The sequence below is a fragment of the Nicotiana tomentosiformis genome, chromosome 6, assembly GCF_000390325.3.
Source record: "Nicotiana tomentosiformis chromosome 6, ASM39032v3, whole genome shotgun sequence".
NCBI lineage: Eukaryota > Viridiplantae > Streptophyta > Magnoliopsida > Solanales > Solanaceae > Nicotiana > Nicotiana tomentosiformis.
The window spans coordinates 45,465,223-45,482,528 of record NC_090817.1 but is presented as its reverse complement, the minus strand read 5'-3'; the positions used below and the strand labels follow the sequence as shown (position 1 = coordinate 45,482,528).

At 43.9% G+C, this 17,306-nt stretch overlaps 1 protein-coding gene across 5 annotated transcripts in view; it reads right to left on the bottom strand.

The window, feature by feature from the left end:
• The window catches only part of LOC104105578 (U-box domain-containing protein 35), a 46,992-nt gene that overhangs the window by 17,839 nt on the left and 11,847 nt on the right, over positions 1–17,306 (bottom strand). The window contains exon 6 of one of the 5 annotated variants that reach the window (XM_070177318.1): positions 6,376–7,430. The exons of the other annotated variants lie outside the window; for them this stretch is intronic. Within the exon in view, the coding sequence (XP_070033419.1) occupies positions 7,091–7,430 (340 nt within the window). The 3' untranslated portion in view covers positions 6,376–7,090. Of the gene's footprint in view, positions 1–6,375; positions 7,431–17,306 lie in introns of those variants that run through there. 5 annotated transcript variants of the gene reach the window in all.

Sequence of the window (17,306 nt, the reverse complement as noted above, 5' to 3'; positions counted from 1 at the left end):
ATAGCAGCCCCACAATATATATCAGCAGAAGATACAACTCGACTCTTCTTCTCTCATGTCGTCAAATATTGGGGCCTACCTAAAGACATTGTTAGTGATCGCGAATCACGCTTCACTAGCAATTTTTGGACCCAACTCTTTAAGTGTCTCAAGTCAAAATTGAGTCATAGCTCAAGTTTTCATCCGCAATCAGATGGCCAGACGGAGCGATTCAATGGCATGCTAGAGGAATATATCTGGCACTTTGTGACCGGATCGCAGAAGAACTGGGTGATGCTTCTGGATGCTGCTAAACTATGTTTCAATTCACAAAAGAGATCAAGTACCAACAAAAGCGCTTTTGAAATTGTTACCGGATAGTAACCGCTACTCCCACACACTGTGAACGCACCAAACATGTCAAAATCTCCTCGGGCTGCTAGCTTCTCAAAAGAATAGAAGCAAAATTTGGAGATAGTGCGGAGCTATCTTGTCAAAGTCCAAAAGCGGATGAAGAGACATGCTGATCAGAATTGCTGCTTTGTTGAATACCAAGTGGGAGACAAAGTGATGGTCAAAATCCCAAAGCGGTACTTGTTTGCAGGGGTCCATGACCCTCGCCTATTGCAAAAATATATTGGACCCTTGTCCATTGAAAGGCGCATTGGGAAAGTTGCATACCGTGTGGATATCCCAGCTTGGTGGAAAATCCATCATGTTTTCCATGTCAGTCTCCTGAAACCTTTTCGGGAAGATATGTAGGATCCTTCACGAAGCCAACTCACAATACCAAGTATTCGAGGTCCCAATTCAACTGGGAAAAGGCGTGCTGAAGCTATTCTTGATGATCGAGTGATTCACGCCTCAAGGAAAGATCACCAAGAGAAATGGCAGGGATGTGATGCAGAGGAGAATACTTGGGAGAGGGGAACAAACCTCAAAGCCTACAAGAGCCTGATTAATGATTACCTTGCAAGGAAGGCGCCGAGGATATCGCCAACTCAGGTGGGGGAGAATGTCATGGGCGACTTTCCAGCCATGCCCCATGACCCCTTGGACACGCCCCGTGGCGTCCTGGCAAGCCTCCCAACGCCCATTGCCACGGTCGGCTCTGTGGTCTCGGCAGCTCCAAGTGACAAGCACGCATGTGCCTCTGTCGCCCCACCGATAGCCATCGCCAGCGCCCAGCCATAGGCAGATGCCAACAGCGCCGCACGCGCAGACAATACCGCCTGTGCAGACCCTGATGCTAAAGACAAAGTTGCTGCCAACGGACTTGTTTCTGCATTGTAGAAGACTAAGTCCTTTTCATTGTAAATATAGAGTAGTTTTATTGTATTTTCTTTAAGTATGATTTTTCAGCTTTTATAGGTCTAGTTATGTAACTTTGGTTTATTTTTTTTAAGCATTATTAAGGGGGACCAAGCAATCAAACTTTCAAGCAAGTAAACAATTCTCTATACTGGTATCTCTCTCCCCCGACACCGTGTTATTTTCTGTAATAGCTTTCATTCAATGCAATCAAGTTTTCTTTCATTCTCAATTCTCTTTTCTGCTCTCTCTCTCAATTGATCACGACATTGATTTTCCCGTACGACACTGACAATCTAGTCTAGCGTACGGAGGGGACCTCAGTTGGCGGACAACAATCGCACTGACATCGGTTGTTTAGCCTTACGTCACCCTTCCAAGGAACTTCAGGAAGGCACCGCGTAACAGTTATTGTGGCTCCACCTTTACAGTGTAGAAATATTTCACAGTATGGCCAGGTTCCACCCATCCCGATGACTCAAACGATGAATCCATCATGGACAGCTCCAGCTGACTATTTCTTTCAACATGAAGCAACTGACCTAGTAGAACTATCTGATCCTTCTTTAATATAATATGAGAAAATCATTTTTTGGCGAGTACCACAGGTGCACCTATATATAAATTATGGCACTCCTCCATTTCCTCTCATCTTTAACTCATAAAATAGAGGTATCGCCTGCAGTTATTTATGAAAGGACACAATTAGTTACACAACAGAGCAGCCATGACATTACATAATCCTCCCTCTGCCTGAAATTCCTTAGCTATCCCAAACTAGCTAGCAACACTTCTAAGCTCTGCCTAGTAGGCATGCACCTACTCCACCAAGGTCAAAACAACCTACAATGGCTCATATACCAAATCCAACAAATTAAAAAACCTTTATCTGTATGATTAAACTTCATTGTTGAGAAGATGAAGTGTTACATTGGCATCAACCTGAAGTCGGTACACTGACAGGCGTACAAAAAGCCTTAACCCAAATTGGGTCGATAGGATAGTACGTACTGCGAACTCCACAATTTGTTAGTTTTCTCAAGTAAAATTTGTTAGTTTTTCTCGAGTAAGATGGCAAGTCCACCATTGAGAATATTGGCTGGTTCAAAAGCACAATACATGAAGATTCTCAAAATAATTGTCTTAAATTACGACTCTTCTCCCTAGCTTTTCCACTAGTAGAGACTGCTTTTTCATGGTACTTCTCACTACTAACCAACTCAATTCAATATTGGGTAGACAAGGAGAGAATGTTGTGACAATAATCGAAGGTTACAATAGCTGATTTAGTTAACCTTAAAGCAACTAGTAGATGAATCAATTGTTTATTACCTCCAGATATTCTACAAGATGCGTAACAAGTGTCATTCACAACCTCTGGAATCTCAGTGTGAAATCACAGTAGTAAGTGACATGCATCCCAACTGAAATAGCAGGAAAACAAGAGCATACGGAGTCAAAGTCCACATCTTGTGTCAATCGTCACTTGCTTAGATCCGGCCCACTCAACTAAATTTAGAAATATTCCTCAGCAAACGCAGATCCTATCAATACCTACAGCTATCAAAGACTGTGAAGCTTTTAAACTGAAAACAAGGACAAGTTGTTTACCCTCAAAACCGGATAACAATTAAATTTGTAAGTGGTTTTAAGGATATGCGGATTAACTTGATACAAAGTGATAAATTAAGTTGCAATTAAAATAAATAATGACAAAGTAAATTCAAACCACACGAATTGGACAATTTCAGTCCTGGAAGATCAGTCACCCTCAAACCGGATGTCCTTCGATCGGTCTTAAGCTACAGATTAATAAGAGCTTAAAGAGAAAAATAATAATGTATTGCTTTTGAGTGCGTATTATAATGTGTCTTATGAATTATTAGACCCCCTTTATATAGTAGAGGAGTCCTACTTTAGGTACAATTCTATAAATGAAACATAAATCTCTTGATTTACTAATTGACGATCCCTCATCGATTTGTGCCGTGATTCCTGCCAACAATGTTTCTTCGAACTCGTTCGAGGCTAAGACCGACTCCGGGATCACAATCTCGATATTCTTCGAAGGCAGGTGTTCTTCCTCCGGGTTCTAACCCGGTAGGACTTGGGGTCGATCTGCAGTCCTTTATTGCCACGTTTCGAGCCTAATCTACCATGTCGCATTCGAGCTCGATTTTGATCGTATACAGATAGTCCCCTCATTTTTTGGAGAGTAGACGACGATAAATGACATGAGCTTCCGATTCTTACTTTGATACCCCGTGACAGAAACGACAAAACAAATGAAACGTCTCGTCAATCAAGTCTTAATAGCATTAAATGCCTGTCAGCCGCTGGTCTGCCATTCCCGGATGCGAACTGCCACTGAAAAACTATAAATACCTCTTTCTTTATTCATTTAAACTTTACATCCAAGCCTTCTACCCTCGTACCTTAGAAATTTCAATACTTTCTGGCACTTGTATCCCGGTTATTTGAGATCTTTTGTAAGAACTCTTGTTCATCTTCATCTCAAGCCATCAGGTGCATTCCTTTAACTTCCTCTTTTCCTCATTTTCCCTCCATTTTCAACGAAATGGCGAAGACTTCAAAAATCATTCCCTAAAAAAAAACTCATTCCTCCTCGCGAGCAGCTGCCGAGGAGACCGTTTTGCGTACTGCCGTCGAAGAAGATGAAGCCTTCGATCTGATATCCCGCGTGCCATCGCAACTCGAAGGGCAAGGGGTCTCCGAACAGGAGAGAAGCGAGGCCGATATGCCTCAGGTTAGGGAGGCCGAAGAGGAGGCCAGGGTTGAGGTTTCCCGGGATGCAGGCAATGCCTCGAAGGAAGTACACGGTGTGATAGACATCACTGAGTCACCTTCATTCACTGAGTCCACGTATAACGAGGCTCAGATGATGAAAGAATGTCCCAACGAGGGGGCCCACAAAGCGGACAACCCCTTCCGTGGATTTTTTGATGGTATGGATTCTAACGCCACGAAGGACGTCACTGGATTGGGTGACTTCGAGATGACGAAGAAGAGTCCATCTTCGGGAAAAAGCGGACCTTCCACAAGCCCGGAATTGATCAACCGCTTCCTGGCTGTGAGCGTGGATCCTGACCGGAAGCGATCCATCATTATCTCCATTCTGAAGGATGTCCGGGTCCTCTCCGCCCCAGTGGGGGTGTCCAATTACCTTTGGTGTCTGGTGAACGAGGAAGACCAAGCCAAGATGAACGAGGTAGATGTGCCCTGTCTGTTCAACGAAGCACAACATGTGCTAAACTGGGTAATTTCAGATCTTTCTTGATGACTTTAATTTGTACTTAGACTAATTCATATATAACCCTAACATTTTTATTTGTGTCTGTAGGCCTCAGTGCTTCATCATGAAACTTTTCTTTGATATCGGGACAAGCTGAACCAGCTTGAGGCTGAGGTACGAGGGCTCACTGAGAAGAGAGATACTTATAATTTTCTCAGTGAGCAGCGTGAAAGGGAGGCTAAGAGCCTCCGAGCTGAGCTGGAGGTGGCCCGGAAGGAGCATGCCGACCTGGTCGAACAGGTAAAAATATTTGAAGTTAGTGACGATGAACTAGACTCGGTGACTAATGGTCGGAATCCGCAGGTCTAACAAAAGATCGATCAGATCGACCAACTACGAGCTGAGCTGGATGTTGTCAAGGCCGAGGCTGAAGAATGGAGAGGCAGGATGGACCGTATGGCCTCGTAAAAGGAGACTGCTCGGACGAAGATGGCTTTGGCTGAGGTCCAGCTTCGAGCAACAAAGAAGATGGCCGAGGCGCGGGCCCAAAAGGTTGAGGAACGCCAGTCCCAGTTAAGCTCGGTCATCTCTGATCGAGAAACTCTCGCCAAGGAGCTCGAAACAAACAAGTCGGTGGTTGTGGTGGTCAAAGCCAATGCCGACGAAATGGTGGCCCAATATAAGGCCGACGCTGAGGCGGCCCAGGATCGACTGAAGGATATCGTCGAGCACGCAAAGCGGCAATCCTTAAGGGAGGCCCTCGAGGAAATTCATGCTCGAGGTTTTGACTTATCGACTGAAATTGAGAGTGCTAAGGGGCTCGAAGACAAGGCCAAGAAGTTGGCGTATCCCGAGGATGAAGAAGACTCCAAGGGTTCGAGCAGATCCGAGGGTGGAGGAGACTCCGAAGACCCTGGCGATGAGGCGGACTCCGTTGAAGACCAAATCGTTTAAGTGCCTTGTACATTTTCCTTTATTTTTTGTGTTTTTATACTTTTGTACGTTCTTTCAAGGCCGTTCGGCCTTTGTAAAGACTATATGTATATATAATACAAGGCTTCTTTTTTACCGTCTACAATTTCTTAGTTTGTTTTCCTTTGCTTTATTCTTTATGTTTGCAACTTTTGAAATGCCTTAGCATGAAATAGTTAGGTCATGTTCGGAGGTTCGAACATGTCTTGCCTTTGACATTATTTTGTTTAAGGCATCGTGGGGGTTCGGTATGACCGAAAACCTTTCCCCAAAGTACTTATAATATTTTAGATTATAGTTTGCCGAGGGTAACCTTTAGAACCGGTTTAGAAATTTTGAAGGCCTTGTTTTTTGTTACGGTTCTCAGACGCCTCCGAGCCATTTTAGTATGGCCGTAGCCTTTTTAGTTCGGGTATTGCCCATTAGGCTTGTTACCCCGAGTTATCCGGGCTTGCCTAAGATAACAGTCCCCGAGCGGGGATGGCCGTAGCCTTTAAAGTTCGGGTGCTGCCTAATAGGTCTTGTGCCCCCCGGCTCTAATAGCCCGGGCTATCTGTGTTTATTTTTGGACAGCAGTCCCCGAGTGAGAGAGATCCTTTGAACCCGGATAAAGGCAACCCTTGGGCTCGATACCTTTGGGGGATCGAATGTAGGAAATTCTTTAAGAGAAAAGAAAGAAAAGAAAATTTTAAGGGACAAGATATTTATCCACAATGTAGAAACTTCTTTTTATTTATGTGTGTAATATATATGGTTACGCATGTGTACAAGCTTTATGTCAGGGCTCGAGTAGTCTATATGGGCATGGTTCATTAGACCGTTCGACCCTTACAGTAAATTCTATCGATCGAGCCGAGACTATTCGGTCACAAAGTTTCTTTCCTTGCTAAATTCATTATCCGAGGGTGATTCCCCCCAGTGTTCAAGGCCGATCATAGAGAAGTCTCGAATACTGCTATTGTGTTCTTCAACGCTGGTTCATTGTCGGCCTTCAATTCTAAGTTAGCACGATTTACTGTTGCCTCATTAAAAATTTGCCGGAAAACCCGTTTGGGACAAAACCGGTTCAAGGGAAAAAGAGTGCAACACGTGCTTTCAGGCCTAAAAATTATATTGTTCTTTCACGTTTGCCTGCAAGTGTTAGTTCGAAATGCAAATAAGTAAAAGGAATGAATGGGGTTGTACCTTAGTAGTATTATCGCTTTAAGTGAGTTACGTTCCAGTTGTTCGGTAGTCATTCACCATTCATTGCTTCGAGTTTGTACAATCCTTTTTCGGTGATCTCGATAATTTGATATGACCCTTCCCAGTTCGGCCCCAGCTTCCCTTCGTTCGAGTTCTGGGTGCTTAGTGTGACCTTCCTAAACACTAAGTCCCCTACATTGAAGTGTCGAAGGTTGGCCCTTCGATTGTAATACCTCTCGATCCGCTATTTTTGGCGGCCAATCAGACAAGGGCGGCTTCACGCCTTTCATCTAATAGCTCCAGGCTCGTATTCATGGCCTCGTCTTTTGATTCCTTGGTTGCATATCGAAACCTGAGACTTGGTTCTACGACTTCGACCGGTATTAGAGTTTAGGCCCCGTAAACTAGCGAGAATGGGGTGGCCCCGGTACTGGACTTCGAGGTCGTGTTGTATGCCCATAGGACTTCGGGCAGGATTTCCTTCCAATTTCCTTTGGCGTTGGTTAACCTCTTTTTGAGATTTTGGAGTATGGTTTTGTTGGTCGACTTTGCTTGTCCGTTCCCACTAGGGTGGTAGGGCGTTGATAGGATCCTTTTGATCTTATGGTGTTCGAGAAACTTGCTTACTTTGCTGCCGATGAATTGTTTCCCGTTGTCGCACACGATCTCGGCCGGCATTTCGAACCGACATATGATCTGGTCCCAAATGAAATCGATGACTTCTTTCTCCCTGACCTTCTCATATGCCTAAGCTTCCACCCACTTAGAAAAATAGCCAGTCACAAATAATATAAATTGAGCCATACCGGGTGCCCATGAAAGGGGGTCAACAATGTCCATCCCCCATTTCATGAATGGCCATGGTGACAAAACCGAATGCTGCAGCTCCCCGGATTGATGAATCATCAGAGCATGTCTTTGACATTCATCACATTTTCGTACAAACTCCTTTGTGTCCTTTTCCATGTCGATCCAGTAGTAGCCGGCTCTGATTATTTTTCGAACCAATGATTTGTTGCCTGAATGATTTCCGCATGTGCCTTCGTAAATTTCCCTCAGAACGTACTCGGTATCTCCTGGTCCTAGACTTATCGCAAGTGGGCCATCTAATGTTCTTCTAAACACTGTTCCATTTTCGGACAAGCTAAACCGGGCTGCCTTTGTACGCAGGGCCCTCAATTCTTTTGGATCCGAGGGCAGTTTTTCGGTCTTCAGATATTCTATATATTTATTTCTCCAGTCCCAAGTTAGGCTCATTGAGTTTATCTCGGTGTGGCCTTCATCTACTACCGATCTCATGAGTTGTACGACCGCCCCTGAGTTGAACTCATCGTCCTCGACCAACGATCCCAGGTTAGCAAGGGCATCAACCTCACTATTTTGATCCCGAGGTACGTGTTGTAGAGTCCACTCCTTGAATTGATGTAATGTTACCTGCAACTTATCCAGGTACCTTTGCATTCATTCTTCTCTGACCTCGAGCACCCCATTAACTTGGTTCACCACAAGGAGAAAGTCGCACTTAGCTTCGATCACCTCCGCCCCCAAGCTTTTGGCCAGATCAAGACCTGCAATCATGGCCTCATATTCAGCCTCGTTGTTAGTCAATTTTACAGTCCTAATTGATTGTCTAACTACATTGCCTGTCGGTGGCTTCAATACGATGCCAAGTCCGGACCCTTTTGCGTTCGAGGCACCATCCGTAAAGAGGGTCCAGATCCCCGAAGAAGTCCCTGAGTTCAACCATAACTCTCTTTCGACCTCAGGTATTAGGACCGGCGTAAAGTCGGCCATAAAGTCTACCAAAATTTGAGATTTAATGGCGGTCCGGGGCCGATATTCAATATCGTACCCACTGATTTCCACGGCCCATTTGGCCAACCGTCTCGAGAGATCGGGCTTGTGCATTATATTCCTCAATGAGTAAGTAGTCACAACACATATGGGGTGACATTAAAAGTACGGTTTCAGCTTTCTAGAGGCGCTTGGCAAAGCGAGCGCCAATTTCTCCAGGTGAGGGTATCTAGTTTCGGCCTCGCCTAAAGTCCTGCTAAAATAGTAAATTGTAAATTGCGTACCTTTCTCTTTCCGGACCAAGACTCCACTTACCGCTACTTCCGATACCGCTAAGTACAGGTATAACTGCTCGTTCGTCTTTGGAGTATGAAGCAAATGTGGGCTCGATAGATACAGCTTGAGTTCCTCCAAGGCCCGTTGGCACTCTGATGTCCATGAAAATTTATTCTTCTTCTTCAATAGTGAGAAGAATCAGTGGCTTTTGTCAGAGGACCTCAAGATGAATCGCCCCAGGGCGCCTATGCATCCGGTTAATCTCTGCACGGCCTTCACGTTGTCCACAACCGTGATATCTTTGATGGCTTTGATCTTGTCAGGATTGATCTCGATTCCCCGGTTGGATACTATGAATTCGAGGAATTTACCAGATCCAACTCCAAACGCACATTTCTCCGGGTTCAACTTCATATTGTACTTCTTCAATATGTTGAAGGTTTCCTGCAAATGTTTCAAATGGTCCTCTCCTCGCAGGGACTTGACCAACATATCGTCAACTTAAATCTCCATTGATTTTCCTATTTGTTCCTTGAACATCTAGTTTACTAGGTGTTGGTAAGTGGCACTAATATTTTTTAATCCAAATGGAATCACGTTATAGCAGTAACTGTCGTACTTAGTGATAAAAGAGGTTTTTTCCTGATCGCCCGGGTCTATCCGTATTTGGTTGTACCTGGAGTAGGTGTCGAGAAAACTGAGAATCTCATGGCTAGCCGTGGCATCGATCATGCGATCGATGTTGGGCAAAGGGAAGGAGTCCTTGTGACATGCCTTATTCAAATCCTTATAGTTTACACACATTTTTAATTTATTCCCCTTTTCAGGGACTACCACTGCGTTCGCTACCAATCTGGATAATTAACCTCCCGAATGGACCCTATTTTAAGGAGTTTAGATACCTCGTCCTTGATGAAAACATGTTTGACCTAGGAATGGGGTCTCCTCTTCTGCTTGACCGGGTAGAACTTCGGGTTCAGGCTAAGCTTATGAGTTGTTATTTCTAGCGGGATCCAGGTCATATCAAGGTGGGACCAAGTGAAACAATCTTCGTTAGCTATAAGAAATAGAATGAGTTTTTTCCAGAGCTCGGGGTTCAACCCTATGCCCAGATATACCTTTTGATCGGGCAAGTGTTTAATTAGTACGACTTGCTCCAATTCCTCGACAATTGATTTTGTAGCTTCAGAATCGTCGGGGGCTATGAAATATCTGGGGACTCCGTAGTCATCGTCCTTGTCTACCCATCGTTCCTCCGATTCTGTCAAGGATGGTATAAGTGATTGCTATTTGGCCCCGTCCAATGTAGAGAATGTGGATGCCGAGAACACCTCATTGACCGCGAACATCTCCTTGGCGGCCGGTTGTTCCCCATAAACTGTTTTGATTCCTCCGAGTGTTGGGAATTTTGACACCTGGTGTAGTGTTGAGGGTATTGCTCTCATGCTGCTCTCATGTTGTTCTCATATCCCTTTCGATTACATAGAACTTGGATTCATGTATGGTTCCAGCGACATTCACCGGTAATGTTATATCCCCTTTAGTGGTCTCGCATGCCATGTTGAATGCGTTCAGGACTCGGACCGCAGGTATGATCTGATCTTGTAGGCCGAGTTGTCCCACAACCCTCGATCTGATGATATTGGCTAAGCTACCTGGATCAATTAATACACGCTTAATTTGAGATTTATTTATAAGTACCGATATTACCAGTGCATCATTGTGGGGTTGTACGATCCCCTCAGCGTCTTCGTCGTTGAAAGACAAGGTTCCTTCCGGTACGTAATCCCGAGTCCATTTTTCCCTTGTGATGGATACTTTGGTGTGCTTCAGCATCGGCCCCTTGGGAATGTAGACCTCACCGATGATCATGTTAATGACATGCTGAGGTTCCTCCTGCTCGGCCTAATTATTAGAATTCCTGTTCCTGAAGTGGTTCTTGGCCCGATCACTCAAGAATTCTCGGAGATGTTCGTTGTTGAACAACCGGGCCCCCTCTTCTCTTAATTGTCAACAGTCTTTTGTTTTGTGGCCACGAGTGCCGTGATATTTGCACATTAGGTTGGGATCCCTTTGGGCTGGATCAGACTGTAAAGGTCTAGGCCATTTGGTATCTTTGATGCATCCGATGGCAGATACGATAGCGGCGGCATCGACGTTAAAGTTGTACTCTGATAATCTTGGCGCTTCTTTAGGTCCGACGGGTCTGTCGAAGCTGTTTTCGCTCATGAGTCCCCGGTTGCTCTGACCTCGATCATTTCTCCTTTCATTTCTCATAGGGTTTTTCCCGGACCCACTGCTTATTTAGTTTCCATTATACGGCTAATACCGATCCCTGTTTGATCTCGGTTCACGATAGATGTCTCTCTTGACTCTGTCGATGGTTCTGACGGGATACACGGACCCGGAAGGGGCCCCTAGCTGATCATCTTCGACCCTAATTTTTGATTGATACCAGTTATGGACATCGGCCCAAGTGACATTCGAATATTCTACCAAGTTTTGTTTCAACTGCAGTGAAGCCAACGAGCTCCGAATATTAAGTCCTTGGGTGAAAGCCTGAATGACCCAATCATCAGCGACCGGTGGAAGGTCCATCCGTTCCATTTGAAACTGGGACACGAATTCTCTGAGCATCTCATTATCCTTCTGTTTTACTTTGAAAAGGTCTGACTTCCTAGTCTCGACCTTAATAGCCCCAGCATGTGCTTTTACGAAGGAATCTGCAAGCATAGAAAACGAATCAATAGAATTAGGAGGTAAGTTATGATACCATATCATAGCTCCATTTGAAAGGGTCTCCCCAAACCTTTTCAACAAGACAGACTCGATCTCATCATCCTCTAAGTTGTTCCCTTTGATGGCACATGTGTAGGAGGTCACATGCTCATTTAGGCCGGTCGTTCCATTATACTTGGGAATCTCGGGCATGCAGAATTTCTTAGGGATCGGCTTTGGAGTTGTGCTCGGAGGAAAAGGTTTTTGAACAAACTTATTGGAATCCAGGCCTTTCAATATCGATGGTGCCCCTGGGATTTGGTCGACCCTAGAATTGTAGGTCTCCACTTTTTTGTCTTTAGCTTTGATTTTCTTCTCCCCTGATTCTACCCGTTTTGTTAGTTCCTCGATCATCTTTATGATCTCAGGGTTAGTCCCTGACTCATTTTCATTTGACCTCTCTACGACCGGTTCATCCCTGCGTGTGACTTCACGGGACAGTTCAGGATCAATTCTGCTCGGCGCACGACTTTGGTTTTGTAACTGGGCTATCGCCGCTCGTTGAGCCTGCAACATTTCGAAGATCACCCGTAAATTGATCCCGTCTCCTTCAATATTTTGTGTTTTTTGGGCTGCCGATCGGGCTCTACCACAGACGCTATTCTCATGGTCGGTAGGCAGATTTGTATTGATGGCCACATGCGAGTTAGCATCAATCGGGTCCGCGACCGGAATTCCGATGGGATCAACGGGCGGTACCTCATCACTGGGCACTATGTTGTTACTTTCACCGTGATGACCGGACTCATTGTTAACATGTAAGGGTGCTAACTGAGAGTTTGACATTTTGAGCTTTAACCTGAAATTAGAGACACTTCAAAGAACAAGTGTAAAGTAGTGTGTATTATGCAAATTTGTATTAAATAACCACTATTATCCTTAGCCCCACGGTGGGCGCCAAATTATTTACCCTCAAAATCGGATAACAATTGAATTTATAAGTGGTTTTAAAGATATGCGGATTAACTTGATACAAAGTGATAAATTAAGTTGCAATTGAAATAAATAATGACAAAGTAAATTCAAACCACACGAATTGGACAATTTCAGTCCTGGAAGACCAGTCACCCTCGGATGTACTTCGATCGGTTTTAAGATACATATGAATAAGAGCTTAAAGAGAAAAATAATAATGTATTGCTTTTGAGTGCATGTTACAATGTGCCCTATGAATTATCAGACTCCCTTTATATAGTAGAGGAGTCCTACTTTAGGTACAATTCTATAAACGGTAAATAAATCTCTTGATTTACTGATTGACGATCCCTTATCGATACGTGTTGTGATTCCCGATGTAATATTAGACCGGTCACCGATATTTTGGCCTTCTGTTGGCTATGCTAACAATGTTTCTTCGAACTCGTTCGAGGCTAAGACTGATTCCGGGATCACGGTCTCGATATTCTTCGAAGGCAGGCGTTCTTCCCCCGGGTTCTAACCTGGTTGGACTTGGGATCGATCTTCAGTCCTTTATTGCCACGTTTCGAGCCTGATCTACCATGTCGCAGGCGAACTCGATTTTGATCGTATACACAAGTACCTATTCAACATCTCTAAGGTGAACTGACCTTCGGCTATCTACTCAAAGATAAGTAGATAAAATTTTCTGAGCAACATAGATTGCCACCGACTGAGGAAATAAAGAGTAAAAGATAATGCAAATGGCACGATACCCATAGTCACTCCATCAACAACTGCCATATATTTTGTAATATACTACAAAAGGCTATTGAGGATAGTAGTTTCAAATTGTCTGAGAAGAGTGCCTAAAGATAGGGAAAATGCAAGGTGAAGAAACCAACTAGACGGAATGGAAGGTGCAGGTAAAGGAACCATTCAATGAGTCGTTAGAACCTAAGTGGCATGTGAACTAACAACAAGAAGAAAGAATAAAAAACATTAAGTCACCAACCAAGAAGAAGAAACTTTATATAAGGGGAACGAAATTCTCGATAAGTTGCTAGAAAAATCCTAGCAAAGAAGAGTCACACCATCCATGAGGAAAGTATACAGAGTCATCTACTCTTTCAAAGTCTCTAGATGAACCGAAGGCAAAAGCAAGGAAAATAAGAAAGTGTTGTTGTCAAGACTCAAGATAGATGAGTCAAAGGCTAAGCAAGTCCTTTCCCAACTCAGAGTAGAGAGAGAAAACGTAAAAAATGGGGCAAAGCATAAGGAGTAATCTACCCGTACTCCACCTTCAACTAACACCAAAACCTACTACTGGTAAAGATAAAAAGCACCATTAAGATCAGAACCTCCAAACGAACCACTCTTAGCTTCACAAAATAATAATAAGAGGAGTGGTAGAAATCAACCTCGACAATGGGGTGTGTATACGGTCAAAATCGTTTTCAACCTTCGTACGATAGGTGAAGATGTACCGAAGAGCATCTTCATAATATCGAGGTAAGATTTGAAGAAGGCGCGAATAAGCTTCGAGTTTCGGAGTCAGATTAAATACCGAGCTCGAGTCCAAATCGAACTATACTAAGAAGCAGTAGAATCGAGCTTAAGAACCAGAGGCCAACCAATACTAAACTCAGGTCAATACCGGACCCCGAGTCGGCGTTGAGCTCAAACCCGCATCGAGCTCTAAAACCAATACCGATCAATACCGATTCCGATCAAGATCGAGCTCATGGACAAGAGCCATTACAGCCGCACTAAGGGAGAGAATCTCGGTAGAATTAGGGAAAAACTGATATATCATGGGTTCCCCACTATGTATTTTTAATTATATCTAAAGTAGGATCCCCCCACTATAAAAAGGATGGCTATATTTTTGTAAAGGATCAAGTTTGGCATACATTGTAACTGAGGTATCATACACTCCCATATTGAAGTCAACATTCGATATTTCTATTTACTCTTACGATTTGTGTCAAGTTATACCACATACCCTTAGAACTACGTACAAATTTAACTATATCTGTTTTTCGGGTAAATAGTTTGGCATCCACCGTGGGGCTAAGGATAATAGTGGTTATTTGATATGAATCCGCAAAACACGCCATTGTATGCTTGTTTCCAGAAGTGTCTTTGATTTCGGATTAGCAACGATGAGCTATCAATTAAATGTCCTTACCTATCGACAATGAAGGTGGTCTTCAAGGTGAGAATAACAATTTGATGCCCATGACCGAAAGGCCACTTGTCGACGCTGTTGGAGCTCGAGTCGAAGTGCCATTAGACATTAATTTGCATGTGGCCATTGAGGCAAACCTACATTCTGAACCTGAAAATAGCATTCGGTGAAACCCTATCATAGGGAGCAATGATATGGTATCATAATTTACCATCTAATTCTATCGATTTATTTGCTATGCATGCAAATTCCTTCGTAAAAGTATATGCCGGGGCCATAAACGTCGAGACCAGGAAGTCGGACCTGTTCAAGGTAAGAAAAAAGGATAACGAGATGCTAAGGGAGTTCGTATCTCATTTTCAAATGGAACGAATAGATATTCCACCAGTCAGAGACGATTGGGATGTTCAGGCTTTCACTTAAGGTTTGAACGAATGAAGTACGACGGCTTCATGGTGGTTGAAGCATAACCTGATCGAGTACCCAGCTATTACTTGGGCCGACGTGCATAATCACTACCAGTCAAAGATTAGAGTCGATGACGATCAGTTGGGTTCTGAACCCGCTGCTAGAAGGGACATCAATCGAGAACAAGGTCCGATCAGGGACCGATATCGACCATATAGTGGAAACCACAGGATCAATGAATCAAGACGTAACCCAGACAAGATAATAAAAGAAGTGATCGAGGTCAAGGTTCTTGGCTATCGGACCCATCAAAGACACTAAATGGCCTCGACCCATGCAGAACTGATCCATCCCAGAGGAATCCCAATCAAATGTGCAAATATCATGGCACCCATGGCCATAGAACAGAAGATTGCAGGCAACTAAGAGAGGTGGTACCCCAATTTTTCAATAAAGGGCACCTTCGAGAATTTTTAAGTGACAGGGCCAAAAACCACTTCAAAATCAGGGATTTCGGTAAACAAAACAAACAGGAAGAACCACAGCACATCATCCACATGATCATCGGTGGCATCGATACCCCTTAAGGGCCAGTGCTTAAACGTACTAAGACATCGGTTATGAGAGAAAATCGACCTCGTACTTAGGATTACGCACCCATAGGAACTTGTCCTTTAATGATGAAGATGCAAAAGGAGTCATGCAACCTCACAATGATGCACTGGTAATATCCGTACTTATGAATAAAACTAAAGTTAAGCGTGTGTTAATTGATCCAGGTAGCTCGGCCAATATTATTAGATTGAAGGTTGTAGAACAACTCGGTCTACAGGACCAGGTCGTACCCGCAACCCTGGTTCTAAACGGATTCAATATAGCATGTGAAACCACAAAAGGCGAGATAATTCTGCCGATAAACGTGGCCGGGACCATCCAGGAAACAAAGTTCCGCGTAATCGAAGGCGACATGAGGTACAACGCCCTATTTGGAAGGCCATGGATCCACAATATGAGAGCTGTACCTTTGACCCTCCACCAAGTTCTTAAATTCCCAACATCAGAGGGAGTCAAAATAGTGAACGGAGAACAACCGGATGCGAGAGAAATGTTTTCCGTCGAATAAGCAATTCTAATATCCTCACCTTCATCAACAAAGGGGTCAGACTCGAAAGGGGAACGGGATGCCAAATAGCAATCACAGACGTCAGCTTCAACCCAACCAGAAAATTAGAAGATTGGAGAAGATGATGATCCGAGGATCCCTCGATCCTTCGTGGTCCCCGATGATTCCGATGCTACCCAATCAACGATTGAAGAAATGGAGCAAGTCATACTAATCGAGCATTTGCCCGAACAAAAGATATACCTGGGAACGGGGCTAACCCCCGAACTCAGGAAAAGGCTTATTTAATTTCTTATCGATAACATAGATTATTTTTCTTGGTCCCATTTAGATATAACAGGGATCCCACCGGATATAACGATGCATCGGCTAAGCTTGGACCTTAGGTTCAAACCAGTGAAGTAAAGAGAAGACCCCAGTCCAAGGTAAAGCACGCATTCATAAAGGACGAGGTAACTAAACTTCTTAAAATAGGGTCCATTCGGGAGGTGAAATACCCCGAATGGTTAGCCAATGTAGTTATAGTCCCTAAAAAAGGGAACAAACTTAGAATGTGTGTAGATTATAAGGATTTAAACAAGGCGTGCCCCAAAGATTCTTTTCCGCTGCCCAATATCGATCGCATGATCGATGCTACGGCCAGCCACGAGGTCCTTACTTTTCTCGATGCCTATTCCGGGTATAATTAAATCCAAATGAACCCGGAAGACCGGGAAAAAACTTCATTTGTCACCAAGTATGGAACATATTACTATAATGTGATGCCCTTCGAGCTAAAAAATGCAGGAGCTACTTACCAATGCCAAGTGGATAAAATGTTTGAGGAACAAATAGGTAAATCAATAGAAGTTTGTATTGATGACATGCTAGTTAAGTCCCTGTGCGCAGAGGACCATTTGGCACATTTACAGGAAACATTCAAGATTTTAAGGAAATAAAACATGAAGCTCAACCCCGAGAAATGTGCTTTCGGGGTCGGTTCGGGCAAGTTCCTTGGCTTCATGGTATCGAATCGGGGGATTGAGATCAACCCCGATAAAATCAAGGCCATCGCCATCGTGGACATTGTAAAAGTCGTGGAGAGGCTAACGGGATGGACTACTGCCTTAGGCCGATTCATTTCAAGTCATTAGATCGAA